We start from the raw sequence: 15,442 nt of genomic DNA, 5'->3' as shown, positions 1-15,442 counted from the left end.
AATGAGATAGCCGTGCGGCGTTCTCCGTATCCAATGAAAAGCAGCCCTTGCGTGCAGTGGGTGGGAAAAGAATGTTGGCGCACCAGTGAAAGATGGCGGAACGGGAGCGGGCCAATCATGGAAAGGGGGCGGACCTTGCTTTTTTCTTTTTGGTTTGAACAACGGCAGTTGTGCGGCGGAGTAACCGTCGTCGCGTGAGGGCAGAAGGGGCCGGAGCCGGCGTCAGTGATCAGGTATTAGCAGAGGGCGCAGGCGGGCAGAAAGCGCACGTGGCCGGTCGTGGAAGATGCGTACGCATTCTCTTCTGGCCGTGCCTTGTCCTCTCTCATCCCCCCCATCCTTTTTAAAATTCTTACAAGAACTTTGTGAGGTAGGTTAGGCCGAAAGATACAGTGGTTTGTTCAAGGGTCGTCCACTGGACTTCGTTGGGAAGTGGGGTTTGAACGGTAGCTTCCTATCCCTGCCCCTGGTATTCTAACCCAGGGTGGAAAATCTGTGGCTCTGCAGTTGTTGGTACTCCAGCCACGGGGATGTGTGTGGAGGAGCTGACCCCCTCCCCCCTGAATCAAGTAAATAAATATATATATATGCTTAACTGAAAGTCGAAATAAATCAGAATATTTGAAATCGAAATGATCCCTGGGTTACTTGGAGGATGTTGGGGAAACCCAGCCAAATGGTTGGGGTATAAATATTATTATTAATAATATTACATTGTAGCATTGGCTCCCAGTGCATTTCTGAGCACAATTCAAAGTGTTGGTGCTGACCTTTAAAGTCCTAAACGGCCTCAGCCCAGTATACCTGGAGCGTCTCCACCCCCATCGTCCATCCCGGACACTGAGATCCAGCTCCAAGTGCCTTCTGGCACTGTGAGAAGTGAGGTCACAGGGAACCAGGCAGAGGGCTTTCTCGGTGGTGACGCCGGCCCTGTGGATCGCCCTCCCATCAGATGTCAAGGCAATAGACAACTATCTGACTTTTAAAAGATACCTGAAGGCAGCCCTGTTTAGGGAAGTTTTTTATGTTTGATGTTTTATCGTGTTTTTAATATTCTGTTGGGAGCCATCCAGAGTGTCTGGGGAAACTCAGTCAGATGGGCTGGGTAAAAATAATAAATTATTATTAGCAACTTGAGAGTGGTAGACAAGGCAGAGGAGGTTGACAGGTGCCCTGTCCCCACCCCCAATACCCCAAACCATAAATCTTGGCTTTGCCCAGGATTCCAGCTGCTATAATCTCTGATAGATGGATGGGAGATCGAGCACAGCATCACTCCAAGAGCCGCAGAGTCCCCATACTTTCTCTAGTACCACACTGACTGCAGCGTTGCTCTGTACATTATTTTTTTAAAGCCTCTATCTGCACTCTGCAATGTAAGAAGCACTGTACTGCTGTAAACACTCGTTGCTTCTCCCACAGAAGCCTCTCCTGGGAACTGTAGTTTGCCAAGGGTGCTGAGAAGCTGCTAGGAGACTCTGGTCCCCCCTCAGATCAACAAGGGTTTTTTTAATTTAAAAACTGTTTAAAGGGGGGGGGGTCGTCTTATACACGGATGGTGCATGGGGGGGGACATGGGATTGGTTCCTGCCGTGAGCCGGAGATTTTCAGCGGCTATGGGGTGTGTTATTGGTGGCTGCAGCAAGGGGTGGTATTGATTGGCTGTTGCTGCATCAATTGGTTGGGTGATTGGTGGCTTCTGCTGTAGAGGGAACAGACAATCAGTGGATTGTTTGATGCATGTGGTTGGTCAGGCGGGTGAGCGATTTTCTGCAATTCCCCCTAAAAAAAGCTCAGCAACTCTGGGCAATCTCCCCCCACTTTTTAAATTTGGAGTCCCCCAAAATATACACGGTGTGTTATACATGGAAAAATATGGTACCTAATTGCTTAAACTCATTGAGCAGAAAATCTGTATATACAAATAATGGCATGAAAAGCCCAACACTGCAAGCTGGAACAAACCTAATGCTCTCAGATTTTACACACGCTAACTATTTAAAGATGTCAAAAGAGGGTAAGTGGTTCTTTTAAGACCCACCAAAAGTAGTAGTGGATTTAAATTAGAGTAAGGTCAGCTTTAAATTAAAGCTGCAGCCTTAAACTTATTTCCTTACAAATGACTTCCTCTATATTCAATGGGGCCTAGTTCCAATTAAGCTGGTGTAGGATTATGGCCCCAATGTAAACTGTTTTTTGAATAAGTTGTACTAGTAAACTGCAGTAGAAAGAGATTGATCAGATGGCATAGTGCCAAACCTATTAATGCAAAATTAATACATACAAATTATCTTTTTTTATGTGAATTTTAACTAAAGTAACTTAAATGGGCCGCAGCTGGCGCTGTGGGTTAAACCACAGAGCCTAGGGGGTGCTGATCAGAAGTTGGGCGGTTCAAATCCCTGCGACGGGGTGAGCTCCCGTTGCTCGGTCCCAGCTCCTGCCAACCTAGCAGTTTGAAAGCATGTCAAAGTGCAAGAAGATAAATAGGTACTGCTCCAAGTGGGAAGGTAAACGGTGTTTCCGTGTGCTGCTCTGGTTCGCCAGGAGCGGCTTTGTCATGCTGGCCACATGACCTAGAAGCTGTAAGCCGGCTCCCTTGGCCAATAACGCGAGATTAGCGCCACAGCCCCAGAGTTGGCCACGACTGGACCTAATGGTCAGGGGTCCCTTTACCTTTTAACTATTGAATGGCTGCTATGCTTTCTAATAGGCCACAATGAGTGCACCATATCCCTGACTAGTGGAACTGGTCTGTCTATTTTTCTGAGATCCTAGTTAGTCCAGCTTTTCCTAGTTTTTATTTTGCTCCTTTGTTCCTATCACTTCATATGGAAGAGGAGGATGAGGCTGAACATACAGGAAGTGTAGAAAGAAGTGAGTCCTAACCTAAAGACGCTACTACTTGTTTATTCTTGTAAATAAAAAAGGCACCACACCCAGCTCCGTTGATATGACAAGGCTGATTCGCATATCCAGCTCGTGATGTGGCCATATAAGAATACCCTAGTCTGCGGCACTTACTTCTCTCCATACAGTTACCCTCCTGGTTTATAGATTTGTTTTGGCAGTGATAAATTGCTTACAACTGTTTAAGAGCTATAGATGCTTTCAGTGGTTGTAGCAGTAGGAAGAGAATGTGGAGCTAATAAAGGGATTGGATGTATTTCGAAAACAATGGGACACCTGCTTTATGCTATTATTTTAAAAAATGTTTATTTCAAAATGCAAAGCATTTAGTGGTATGCCTGTGTTCTTAAAAAGAACAAAAGTAAATAAGGATCCCAATAGGTTTGTATGAGAAGAGATCTGAAGATATCTGCTTGGAGATAAGAGATGGCCTGGAAGCTTCAGTCTGAACTCGTACAGACTCTCTTTGCAGCTTGTTCTGGAACATCACTGTCTGTCTCCACACTTTTGCTGTGGCTGCTCTTAACTTCCATTTCTTCATCTGATTCCTTTTCAGAGTGCTTTGTTTTCTTAAGGTGTGGGAGTTCAATGCGTCCTCTACGCACAAAGTAACTGATGCGAGACTCCAACCCTTCACATTTGGGGCGGTCCATTAATGGTTTGTAGTTTCGGGCTTTTGCTCCCTCGATTAAGGCACTAATCTGATTGTGGACTGGGGGCTTCAGCTCTCCCCACCGAATTGTGCTTGAACCTGAAAACATAGTAAGTGCCAACGGGTCAACAAGTCATGTGTAGCAGATTATTATTCACCAGTTGCTTCTATCCCCTTTTTAAATTACCCGTATATTCCGGCGTATAAGACGACTGGGCGTATAAGACGACCCCCAACTTTTGAGAAGATTTTCCTGGGTTAAAAAGTAGTCTTATACGCAGGAATATACAGAACCCAGTTCTGTACCCCCACTAGAATAGTGCCTTAGAGCCACAATCATACCTAGCAACGGTGAATACTGTTAGAATTCTACAGAACTATGCATCTCCTACCTGTCTCTGTCGGCATCTCAGCAGAATCAAGCCCTTTTAACATGCTACGCAGCATATGAGTTTTAACAGCATGGTTGGCCCAAAGCTGCTGTAAATGAGTGACGTTAAACTCCTGGACATTGCGATCATAGATCCACTGGATATTTTCAAACTCGCAGTCATACAAAACCAGAGGAAATTCCACTGCCATGCTGCAAGAAAAGGAGAAGATAAGGTGTTGAGCTTAAATCAGAAGCCTGTGACTTAAAACAGGGAAGTACAGCGGGTGGCGCTGTGGGTTAAACCACAGCCTGGGGCTTGCCGATCAGAAGGTCGGCGGTTCGAATCCCCGCGACGGGGTGAGCTCCTGTTGTTCGGTCCCAGCTCCTGCCAACCTAGCAGTTCGAAAGCACGTCAAAGTGCAAGTAGATAAATAGGTACCGCTACAGCAGGAAGGTAAACGGCGTTTCCGTGTGCTGCTCTGGTTCGCCAGAATCATCTTTGTCATGCTGGCCACATGACCTGGAAGCTGTACACCGGCTCCCTTGGCCAATAACACGAGATGAGTGCTGCAACTCCAGAGTCGGTTACAACTGGACCTAATGGTCCCTTTACCTTTACATGCATAAGACTGAGTAACATTAATCTGATGTGATACAAAGCAGTGATTAATCTTTATAGTGTTGGATTCCCATACATGTAAGGCAATTGGTGTTGATCTTTCTGTGCCAGTAACAGGAGTGGTTTTTAGTGCACACTAATGCACATCTATAGCTTCCCTTTCCACCTGTTCTTCAGCATCTTGATGTGGTTCTAATTGTATTATGGAGCAATGGCACTGGAAAAGCTGTACTTAAGAGCTACAGAAATCCCAATTATGTTTGCCAAGACTTTGCTAAAGACTGGCATGCATTTTCATAGGCAAGACTATGTCATTGGGAGTGATGCAACAATACACTGGTTAGACTTTAAGGTACCACAGGGGTATATTAGGTCTAGGAAAGACCTCTGTCCAAGATTTGCACCCACTGCTAATGAGTAAAATAAGCTTGTTTCACGTCTAACACTAATATTATACTGGTTATATAATATATATTAATTTCTTTGCAAAGTCATACCTGTATTGTGGTTTTCGAGGGTTGTTCTCTACATCCAGCAGCATATTGATAATCTCTGGCTTTTCCATCCTTTGTCCAATCAGGAATAGAATAGCCATCATGCAACGGACCTGGTGGTAGAGGAATGCTTGGCCTGTCACTTCAAACAGGTACATTTGGAAAGGGTTCTGCAGCTCTGCATCCTCTGCTCTAGCCACAGACTTCACCTCTGCAGTAAGAATTGTCCGTTGAAAGTTGGTCACGCCGTTGGCTACATCCATCTTGCATAGATTACGAAAATCATGGGTCCCCACGAGCTTCTGAGCTGCAGTATTCATGAGAGCTACATCTAGATCAGCACGAGGGAAGAAATAGCGATAGGTCCTTTTGAGGCAACTAAATCTAGCACTGAAGCTGGGATCTACTGGGGCCCAAGCCAGGATCCGTATGTCATGAGGGAGCACTTGATTCAATATGTGTGTGTAGCGGATCTCCTCTGCAGTATTTGTGGCTGTGTCCTTTGTTGCACCCTCGGGTTTATTTACTGCTTTATCCTTTGACAGGTTTGAGCGGAGATCTAGGGAGATCACCTGAAACATTGGAGAAGGATAATGTGGAGTAAAATATGCAAAAACAACACTATGGACAGTATCCAATCCCCTCATCCCGTTACACTTGTGCAACAGAACTCCACCCCCCCCCCCTCCGGGCACCTTGCACCATCCCCAATCCTTGTGCAAACTATACAACTGACTTAGCACTACTTTGGATACAGACCTAAGGGTTAGATCCCAAGTTAGCCATACTTGGAGTAGACCCATTGAAATTAATGGGCATGAATAAATTAGGTCTCTGAGTAAAATATAGCTGAATACACCTAATGTTTATTTTATTTTTTATGGAATCAATGAGAATTATCCAAATACGATGGTGTTGGTGTAGCTTCCTCGATGATTATTTGGACCTGAACTGATCTGGTGGTAATTTTATCTTGCAGCCCTGGATAACTCAGGCTACAATCTTTTACACGCTTTCCTGGAAGGAAGCCCCATTAAACGAGTTCTAATATCAGCATATCTAACACCCAGTACAGTCATACCTTCGAAGTCGAACGGAATCCGTTCCAGAAATCCATTCGACTTCCAAAACGTTCAGAAACTGAAGTGGCTTCTGATTGGTTGCAGGAAGCTCCTGCAGCCAATCGGAATCCCCGTCGGACGTTCGGCTTCCGAAAATAGTTCGCATACCGAAACTGTCACTTCCAGGTTTGTGGCGTTTGGGAGCCAAAACATCCGAGAACTAAGCTGTTTGAAAACCAAGGTACGACTGTATTCAGCTCCACACCAAAGCTAAGATCTCTTGAGGTGCAAACTCTCTGCTAAGCAGGAATATCACAGAAGGTAATGCGGCTGCTCCTGCTTTAATTCACATTCTGTTATAGTACTGAATCCAAATCCCCCCCTCCCTCACCCTCTGAGCAGGTTTCCTCATTTTGTGCTGCGAGCTAACCAGGTGGGTTTCATAAAAATGGAGACAGATGCTGAACTCACCTGTCCAAAGGCACTGACTCCCTTGTCTGTGCGCCCACAGCGGTGATAGTTGGAAGTCTGTCTGCTGGCCACCAGTCGGGTTTTGATGAGCGCCTCAAACAGCTTCTCTTCAATAGTATTGTTGGTGTTCTCCTGGCTAGCAAAGCCCTGATACCCCCAGCCTAGGTAGGCTATCTTCAGTGCCACATGTCTCTGGCCATAAGCGCTAAAATCAAATGGTCGCTGCTGCCGTTTCTTGGTCTTCCCTGCTGCTGAGAGGCCACCTTCCGTGCCTGCAGTCTGCTTGCTCTCCAGCTTTTCTTGCAGCCTTTGAACCATGTCTTCCAGTTCCTGGACTCTCTTCAGTAGCTTCTCTGTTTCTGCTCCATCTCTGGCCATAGTGATAGTTCCTGGGAAGAGAAAACGAGTTTTTTACAATTCAAACTTTTGTATTTACTGCTCGAGGAGAGGCTATTCAGCTGGGGACTGTCAACTTGCTATCCAGCTTTCTGCTTTTATTTTCTACCTATACTGAATTGCATATTTGAACTTAATGAAATACTTCCAATATTGCATCGTGAGTGCATGCCTTTCTCCATTTACTGATAAATTCATACTAATTTCCAGTGGGCTTTTGGGACATGTTTTTATGTTTACATGGGCTGCAAGGTGTAGGGGGACTGAAAGAGTTTGTTCTCAACACCCATGGACTACTCTTGCATAAGGAAACCCTGCATGTTACACAGGATTCTGGGGTTTTGTTCTGGAGTGCACATACTTCATGTGAGGTACTGGCCGCCCCTGTTGGGTCTCGCAGTTCCCAGTGTGAACTGAATGTGCATCATAAAACATACTTCACATTGGGGAGGAAGATTTCAAGTTGCGGGCAAAACTGCCTTTCAGGGATTCAGATCCACCATTATTGATTCTCATTGTGGAATCTGATACGTTACCAAGCAGGCCCAGGATTTTCTGGGAAATAATTTGAAACCCACTAGTATAGGTAATAACTGTAAGACTTAACATGTTATCCAGTGCAGCGTTTCTCAACCGCTGTTCCGCGGCACACTAGTGTGCCGCGAGACGCTGGCTGGTGTGCCGCGACGTGCAGCGACGAGAAGGGCGATTTGCATTGTCACGTGCCTGGCGGCCGCCAATAATCAGCGCTAACCTGCCGGAAAGCAATATTTCTCGTCCTCTTTCCCAAAGCTCAGTGCAAACGAGCCTGGCGGCCGCCAATTCACAACACTGACCCGCCGGACGGCTTGTGAAGCCTTATTACAGGAGATTGCAACCAACACAGCAATTGGCAAGTGTTTCTTACAGTCATAATTATAGTCAATATAGGGCGGCACAGAGTTAAATTTTTAAACTTTTTTAATGGTGGTGTGCCTCGTGATTTTTTTCACGGAACAAGTGTGCCGTGGCCCAAAAAAGGTTGAGAAACACTGCTCCAGTGTACTGCAAAGGGGAAACATTGTAGCGCAGCAGGACTCGGGATTTTTATTAGATCCTAAATTGAATTAAGTGAAAGCACATTCTTGCTAGAAATAGGCAAATGACTATTCAATCAGTGAATATATTTAGTACAGGGGTAGCTTGGTTTTCGAACGTAATCGGTTCCAGAAGACCGTTCAGCTTCAAAAACATTCGAAAACCAAAGCGCAAAGGGCGGCCTGCAATTTCAATGGAGAAATTTGGGGAAAAACTCAGCGGAAGCCGTTCAACGTCTGAGGTGTGTTCGAAAACAAACATTTACTTGCGGGTTTTCGGTGCTTGAAAACCAAAATGTTCGGCTTCTGAGATGCTCAAAAACCGAGGTACCATTGTACTTAAACTTGTTTTGGGTAGATGTAGCACATTATGTGAGAATTAGCATCTCTCTCTTTCAGAATCAGTGACTGCACCAATCCAAGAGAAGCAATGGAAGCATTCATGGGACTTGATCGTCCCCGCTGGGCCTCTATGAGCCATGAAGATCAGCTCAAAGAAGCTGCAATGGCATTCATCCGCCTTTGCGCAGAACAGGGAGAAGGTGATAGCCCAAGGAAGATGTGTTTCGCACCTCAGCTGGACCCCTACACAAGAGCCTCGGTGGCCTCTTTGGTCAGACCCACACTTCCTGTGAAGTTTAGGCATCTTCATTCGGGACCCACCTTGCAAGCAAAGACTCCCGAGGACCCCAGAGTTGCTAGGAAACCTGTAATAAAAAGGAAAGTTCTGAGGCGAAGGCCTGATGGAGAAGTAGAGGTGACGGATGAGTCCATCACCAGCACACCAGAGACCAGCAGTCAGAGTGACCCTGAGTATGGGGAGCTGAGTCAAAGAATGCACAGTCTGAAGACTCAGCAAGAGGAAGAAGAGTCAGAGGAGGAGAGTGAGCCAAGCATTTGCCCAGAGTCTGAGACGGCTTATTCCTGGAGAACCACAGAGAGCCAGAGCTCACAAAGAGAGAGCCAGAGCCGCAGCAGTACATCCTATGAGCAGGACTTGATTGTTGCTGGCCACCCCAAATCCTTCATATTACCAAGATTTGACCAGCTAAGCCGGAACAGAATGAAGACCGACCGGGTAGCCCGTTACTTGGAGCATAAGCATGACTGGGAATCTCTGCGGCTACCGGGGGAAGATCCCAGGAAAGTGGTGCGCTGGAACATCCGGGAACAGATGCTCTGCAAGTCAGAATTGCCTCCTAGGGCTCAGCACATTTATATTCCCAACAACTACCTGGTGCCTACAGAGAAGAAGAGATCTGCCCTGCGCTGGGGAATACGCTGCGACCTGGCAAACGGTGTGATGCCTAGGAATACCTACTCCTCCTAGAAATGCAGAGGTCTCTATAGCGCCACCCACAGGAGTATGCCTTGCTTAGCACAGCCCAAATATCTTAACTACTCCAGCCAAGCACCTAAGCTATTTTGTTTCCTTTGAAGCCCTTTCAAACCCTTATTGGTTTTAAATCTGGCTTTCAGAATGAGTGTTTCCACAACACAAAGGATTTTACTTATTCCTGCTTCTTGAATATTTGTCCCATATAGGAACATTTAGAGATTAATATTGCCTCATCAGAAGCCAGGCAGAAGATGAACCAAAGTTTACTGAAGTATATGTCCATGAGAATAATCTTTATTTTTATTGCAAGATCCTTTAAACCCACTTCCTCTTCCTAACACAATCATCATACTTCTGCATGATGTTATTTTTAAAGAAAGTTTAGCTTCTATGGATTAAATTAAAAGTGTGTGGTATAAAAGGATTGCCTCTAGTTTCTCTATTGACTGGTTAATTTGTTGAGAAAGTACCGTAATATTTTATCCGCAACAAAAGACAGGTTAGAAGGTTCACCTCATTTATCAATTGTGTGGAACTGCTGTGTTACATTGATAACAACTCATCGCTTTCAAGTGGGTATGTGGTTCTTTTCATATTGAGAATATTGTCTTGGTTCGTATCTCTATATTTTAAAACAATTTTATTGAAGGTTTTTAACATGTTAAGCAATAAAATCCAAACACATTTATAAAAACATAAAAAAGCAATATATCGAAAAAAGAGTAATAATAAAATACCTATATACAGGCAACTCCCAATTTAGGTGCCAAACCTAGAAGTAGCCCCCAAACATCACTGATAGTGGAGAGGTGGATCACAGTGGGCATCTACATGCTCCCCTATAAACCAGAATTACTTGTACTAAGGTTCTCATGCAAAGTGCTTTCCTTCTGTTCTAAATTTCTTTCCACACTTGGAAACACTACAGATATAATGAAATATGGGTTGCATATTGAAGAATACAAGAGGTCAGTTATGCAAAGTAAGTGGAGCTGTGCTACTAGATTTGTAGGAACCTGCTTTAGCCAGAAGGCTGCCTTTCCTTCTGGGTGATATACTAGTTGTTCTGCCCATTCCCCCCCCCCCACTCCAGCCCTACCCACCACTAATCTAAATCTATCTTTGTACAATGGGCTACATGCCTGCGCACACCTCTGTCCTCTGTTCAGACTACAGATGGGAAGGCCTGGAAAAAACCCCGGAAAATTGGGGGGGGAACCCTGCCCCCCCCCATTTTCCCAGGTTTTTTTCCAGGCCTTCCCATCTCTAAGACGCAGTATTGTGGCATGATTTTCATGGGTAAGAACTCATTGGGTACATGAACTGCCAGAATCTGTTAAACTTGAGCTAGTTGACACTTTTTGTTACCCTTAATGTGAAATTACAGCCCAGTTAGCGTAATTTTTTTTTCCTGGTAAACTGGTGGAAACTGTTAACAATAAAATTACCAACCCTATAGAAGTCTTGCTTCTGTAAGGGTAAGTCTTGTCTACCTAACCATTTTAGAGTTCTGTGAGAGTATCAACAAACATGCAAATGGGGTGATCTTGGATGTGTACCTGGACTTTCAGAAAGCTTTCAATATAGTCCGCTATTGCATACTTAAGAGTAATTTTTGCAGTCATGGGATAAGAGGACACATTCTCTTACCGATCAGTAACTGGTTAAAGAATGCTAAGTGTCGATTAGGACTAATTGACAGTTCTAATAATCAAAGGATTTAGTAAGCAAGGTTCTCCCAAGATCTGTAATAAAAACAACTCTTAAACTTATTCATAACTCTGGAATCAGGGAACAGTGAGGTGGCCAAGTTTGCTGATGACACCAAATGGTTTAAGGCAGAGCTTTCCAAACTTTTCACGCTGGTGACATTTTTTAGGCATGCATCATTTCATGACGCAGCAATTCAGTTTTGCATCATTTTGCGAGACAGTACAGTGGTGCCTCGCAAGACGAAATTAATTCATTCTGCGAGTTGTTTTGTTTTGCGAAAATTTCATCTTGCGGTTTTCCAATGTAAACAAACCAATGCAAAAAAAGTCTTGCGAAGCACAGCCATAGAAAAATTCGTCTTGTGAGTCAACAAAAAGATTGCAAAACGCTTTCGTCTTGCGAGTTTTTCGTTGTGCGAGGCATTCGTCTTGCGAGGTACCACTGTAATTCAGTTTTACTAGCAAAGCAGAGGTTAAATTAACCCCTTTCCAGGCCCAGGAGGAACACAGGGAGGAGCTTTTGTGGGGCCCACCTACACACAGCAGCCAACACACTAACACAGGGGTCGGCAAAGTTTTTGTGGCTTGGGCCAGTTCACAGTCCCACAGACACCGCGGTGGGCCAGAGTGTGGGTGTGTGCAAATGCTATTTCCGGTGCGGAGGAGGCGTATGCAGCTTTGCGGAAGGCGGTCCCCGCTCTGCTCCACACCGGTTTAGCGCAGTGCACAGGAGCCGAGTGGGCAGCGGGGGTCCATGGGCTGGTTAAATGACACCCATGGGCTGCTTGTGGCCCATGGAACTTAGGTTGCCGATCCCTGCACTAACGTCACAATACAGAGTTTGGAAAGGAGATTGGTTTAAGGAGATTAAAACCAAAAGGGATTGCCTGGAGCTCCAAAAGAATATCTCTTTGACTGGATGAAGGATAATTAAAAATGCATAGAATCTCAGTTGGAAGGGATACCTTAAAGGTCCAATCTCCTGCAATACAGGAATCTCAACTAGATTATGACAGTCTACCACCTCTTGCGGGAGTCCATTCCACTGTCAAACAATTCTGTCAGAAAGTTCTTCCTGATACTTAGTTGGAATCACCTTTATTGTAACTTGAAGCCATTGGTTCAAGTCCTATCTTCCAGAGCAGGAGAAAACAAGCTTGCTCCATCCTGCATATGTCAGCCCTTGAGATATCTGAAGATAGCTATCTCTCTGTTTCCTCTTGACCAGGCTAAACATATACCCAGTTCCCTCAACCATTCTTCATAAGGCTTGGTTTACAGACGCTTTATGATCTTGGTCAACCTCGTCTGCACTTGTTCCAGCTTGTCAATATCCTCCTTAAATTGTGGTACCCAGAACTGGACACTACTCCAGGTGTAGTCGGACCAGAGCAGAATATAGTGGGACTATTACTTCCCTTGATCGCTGCAAAGTGATGCATAAAAACCCAGTAACTTCACATGTACTTACAGCGTCTGAACTGTTGTTAACTTGCTGGGAAGGAGATCAGGGAGTTGTGGCAGATAGCTTGAGAAAGATCTTTTCCTAGCATGCAGTAGCTATGAAAAAGGCAAATTCCATGTTAGGGATTGTCAGGAAAGTGATTGAAACCACCAGCAGGATGCTGTTATACAAATCCATGCCGCAACCACACTTGGAAGAGTGTATGATTCTGGTTGCCGTACCTCAAAAAGGATACTGCAGATCGAGGAAATGGCAACCAAAACAATTAAAGGAGTAGAGCAGGCACCCCCAAACTTGGCCCTCCAGATGTTTTGGACTACAATTCCCATCTACCCTGACCACTGGTCCTGTTAGCTAGGGATCATAGGAGTTGTAGGCCAAAACATCTGGAGGGCCGCAGTTTGGGGATGCCTGGAGTAGAGCAACTAACTAAGAGGAAATGTTACAGCATTTGGGTGTTTCTAGCTTATAAAATGTGGACATGATAGAGGAGCATAAGATTCTGCAAGGTGTTGGAAAAGCATATGTTTTTTCTTACTATGTGAAGATAATGCTAGAACACACAGTCGGCCAACACACCAATTCTTTGCTGTTTTTTTTAATTAAAGAAAACAAGTATACTATAAAAACATGAACATATACAGTTATTGGACAATTGGACACACTGGCCAGTGATAAACTGATGCAATTTTAGTGTTTTTAGCATCAGTAAATTGAGCAGCCTGATCCAGTGTACCTTTATTCAGAAGTAACTGCTATTGAGGTCAACGATGCTAACCTGCTCAGGATTACAGCAACATCCTAGATGCATCTTTACTTGATGGGATTTCAAACCCTACACCCAGTGTGTGCGCGTGGCAGAAGATGAGCCCTGTTGAATCAGGCCGATGGACCATCCAGTCCAGCATCCTGTTCTCACAGTGGCCATCCACGTGCCTACAAAACGTAAGCAAGCAGGAGCTGCGTGCTGCACCCCCACGTGCGGTTCTCAGTACTTCGAACACGCGTGATCGTGGCTCAGGGTAAGTCGGGCCACTAATTTCGTACAGAAACAGCCAGTGTGAGAGCCAATCACGGAAGGCTAATCAGAACAGGCCAACTAGTACCCCCTCCCCGAAAAAACCCTATTTTTAAAAAAACAATTTTCTAAGGGTTCAGAATTGTTATATGTTACAGCGGTGGGGGAAGAGACGGGCAATCCAACCAACACCGCCTTAAGGCTGCCTGTGAAGGCGATCAGCTTCACTAAGGGAGCAATCCTAAACGCACTTACTCAAGAGTAAGCCCCATCGAACACTGTGGATTTGCTCCCGTGTTAAAACATGCGCTGTGAACGCGCGCCGCGACCCCCGTGCTCCTACCTCCGCAGCAGCTTTTACGCAGACGTTTGTTGAGAGCAAAAGACGGAGCGCAGGCATGCCGCCCCGTCCACGATTTCTCCACAGGAAATGACGTAAAGGCTTCCCTCCCCCGCCAACACATGACACAGAGGAGGTTTGTGGGAAATATAGTCTTTCTCTAGAAAGCGGCCGGATTAGCCTTTTACTTCCAACAGCAGGCAGCCTCTGGTCTGGAAGGTTACAGAAGGTTGTCATGTCCTCCCCTCCTTGTTTGACCCCAGCCCCAGAGATATACTGCCTCTGACATGGAGGCTCCATTTAGTTATCATGGCTATTATTCATTGAAAACATTATCCGCCATAGTATGTAAAGTCATGAACTACTGAATTGAGATGTTAGGCAAAATATTACTATTTTAATTCCTGCCTCAATGGTTGCTTCTATTTCAACAACAATTTAGTGTCCAGGGTGCTTCTTGAGAAGCATTCACCGCAGCTTATTGCCCAATCTCGGACCATCATTATACCCACACAAAAAAGTGCTTGGAGTTTATTCATTTATTTAAGAATAACTAGTAATGGATACCAAAGCATCATATTCATAGCCAACATCTAAATGTTCAAAATATTCCAGACCAGACCAACTATCAGGTTCATGTGTAAGGCCCATTCATTTCAATGGTTGTAAGTAGAAGTATGTTGAATACAACCCTTGGAATACGAAGTATGGTATGGCAGTTCCCAACAGAATATTAAACACACGATAAAAACATCAAACATTAAAAACATCCCTAAACAGGGCTGTGTACAATACAGGCAACCAGGGGGAGGGCTTTCTCAGTAGTGGTGCCCGCCCTCCCATCCGATGTCAAGGAAATAACTACCGGTATCTGACTTTTAGAGACATCTGAAGGCGGCCCTGTTTAGGGTAGTTTTAAATGTTTTTATCGCATCGTTAATATTCTGTTGGGAGCCGCCCAGAGTGGCTGGGGAAACCCAGCCAGATGGGCGGGGTGTAAATAAATTATTCTTCATTATTAGTATTATTATTTATTATAAAAACAGAAAAAATACATCCCACTGAAGCTCCATGGGGGCGGGGAGGGAACCTACACGCAAGGAAGTGCGAATATGTCTTTAAACAGGTCTCTAACCAGACGAGAGCGCCCCGCCTAGGAGCAGAGATCAAACGGACGCGCGAGCGTTCTAGAGAACGCCCGCGAGCACATCAAACGACCCGCTTCGAACGCCCTTGCTCCGTCTCTCCTCCTCCTCACTTTCCCTGTCTCCATGGCAACCCCGCAGCCGGCCCCGCCCCGCCCCGCCCCGCCCCGCAGAGTATAAATATTTATCAGTTTCCCATCGTCCCCGCCCCTTTCCCTGCCTTCGCGCGAGGCTCCCGCGTCTCGGGGCCTCGTGTTGCAGCGTCGACACCTCGCACGGCCGGCACGTTGAGATTGCCCGGCGGGCGGATGGATCAGTGGGCAGAACGGCGGCTGGGCGAGATGTGGCCGAGGCGGAGCAGCTTGGGGAGG

At 45.5% G+C, this 15,442-nt stretch overlaps 3 protein-coding genes across 6 annotated transcripts in view; 2 read left to right on the top strand and 1 right to left on the bottom strand.

Moving 5' to 3' along the window:
* Positions 1–110: 110 nt before the first annotated feature.
* Positions 111–10,576, top strand: HYLS1 (HYLS1 centriolar and ciliogenesis associated). Of its 2 annotated transcripts, none has more exons than XM_035139592.2 (2): positions 111–233; positions 8,452–10,576. In XM_035139592.2, exon 2 carries the CDS (start codon positions 8,483–8,485, stop codon positions 9,380–9,382), a length of 900 nt encoding a protein of 299 aa, XP_034995483.1. In that variant the 5' UTR covers positions 111–233; positions 8,452–8,482; the 3' UTR covers positions 9,383–10,576. The 2 variants fall into 2 exon arrangements, with proteins under 2 accessions (XP_034995483.1, XP_060139048.1); XM_060283065.1 differs by lacking the exon at positions 111–233 and adding an exon at positions 5,135–5,200 and having other exon boundaries at positions 8,452–10,573.
* PUS3 (pseudouridine synthase 3) lies at positions 3,203–14,004 on the bottom strand. 3 transcript variants are annotated; one of them, XM_035139583.2, is made up of 7 exons: positions 13,930–14,004; positions 12,575–12,663; positions 8,716–8,759; positions 6,581–6,969; positions 5,052–5,620; positions 3,955–4,145; positions 3,203–3,661 (listed from the first exon to the last, which is right to left on the bottom strand). In XM_035139583.2, exons 1-7 carry the CDS (start codon positions 13,984–13,986, stop codon positions 3,351–3,353), a joined length of 1,650 nt encoding a protein of 549 aa, XP_034995474.1. In that variant the 5' UTR covers positions 13,987–14,004; the 3' UTR covers positions 3,203–3,350. The 3 variants fall into 3 exon arrangements, with proteins under 3 accessions (XP_034995474.1, XP_034995476.1, XP_034995477.1); XM_035139585.2 differs by lacking the exon at positions 8,716–8,759 and having other exon boundaries at positions 13,930–13,978; XM_035139586.2 differs by lacking the exons at positions 12,575–12,663; positions 13,930–14,004 and having other exon boundaries at positions 8,625–8,759.
* Positions 5,163–15,442, top strand: part of DDX25 (DEAD-box helicase 25) — a 30,048-nt gene continuing 19,768 nt past the window's right edge. Inside the window, exon 1 of the mRNA XM_035139589.2 lies at positions 5,163–5,200. The gene's annotated coding sequence lies outside the window, so the exon portion shown is untranslated. The remainder of the gene's footprint in view (positions 5,201–15,442) is intronic.

Source organism: Zootoca vivipara, chromosome 15 (assembly GCF_963506605.1).
Source record: "Zootoca vivipara chromosome 15, rZooViv1.1, whole genome shotgun sequence".
In the NCBI taxonomy this organism is placed as follows: domain Eukaryota; kingdom Metazoa; phylum Chordata; class Lepidosauria; order Squamata; family Lacertidae; genus Zootoca; species Zootoca vivipara.
Note: the sequence above shows the minus strand (reverse complement) of the source record. Positions and strands in the feature narration are given on the sequence as shown.

Bases quoted from the DNA above. Each gene is read 5' to 3' on its own strand.
- HYLS1 (XM_035139592.2), top strand. From the start codon at position 8,483: ATGGAAGCATTCATGGGACTTGATCGTCCCCGCTGGGCCTCTATGAGC.
- PUS3 (XM_035139583.2), bottom strand. From the start codon at position 13,986: ATGCCTGCGCTCCGTCTTTTGCTCTCAACAAACGTCTGCGTAAAAGCT. The intron at 5,621-6,580 runs GTGAGTTCAGCA...CCAATGTTTCAG, and splicing joins GAGTCAGTGCCTTTGGACAG to GTGATCTCCCTAGATCTCCG. The intron at 4,146-5,051 runs GTATGACTTTGC...CTTTTCTTGCAG, and splicing joins CCTCGAAAACCACAATACAG to CATGGCAGTGGAATTTCCTC.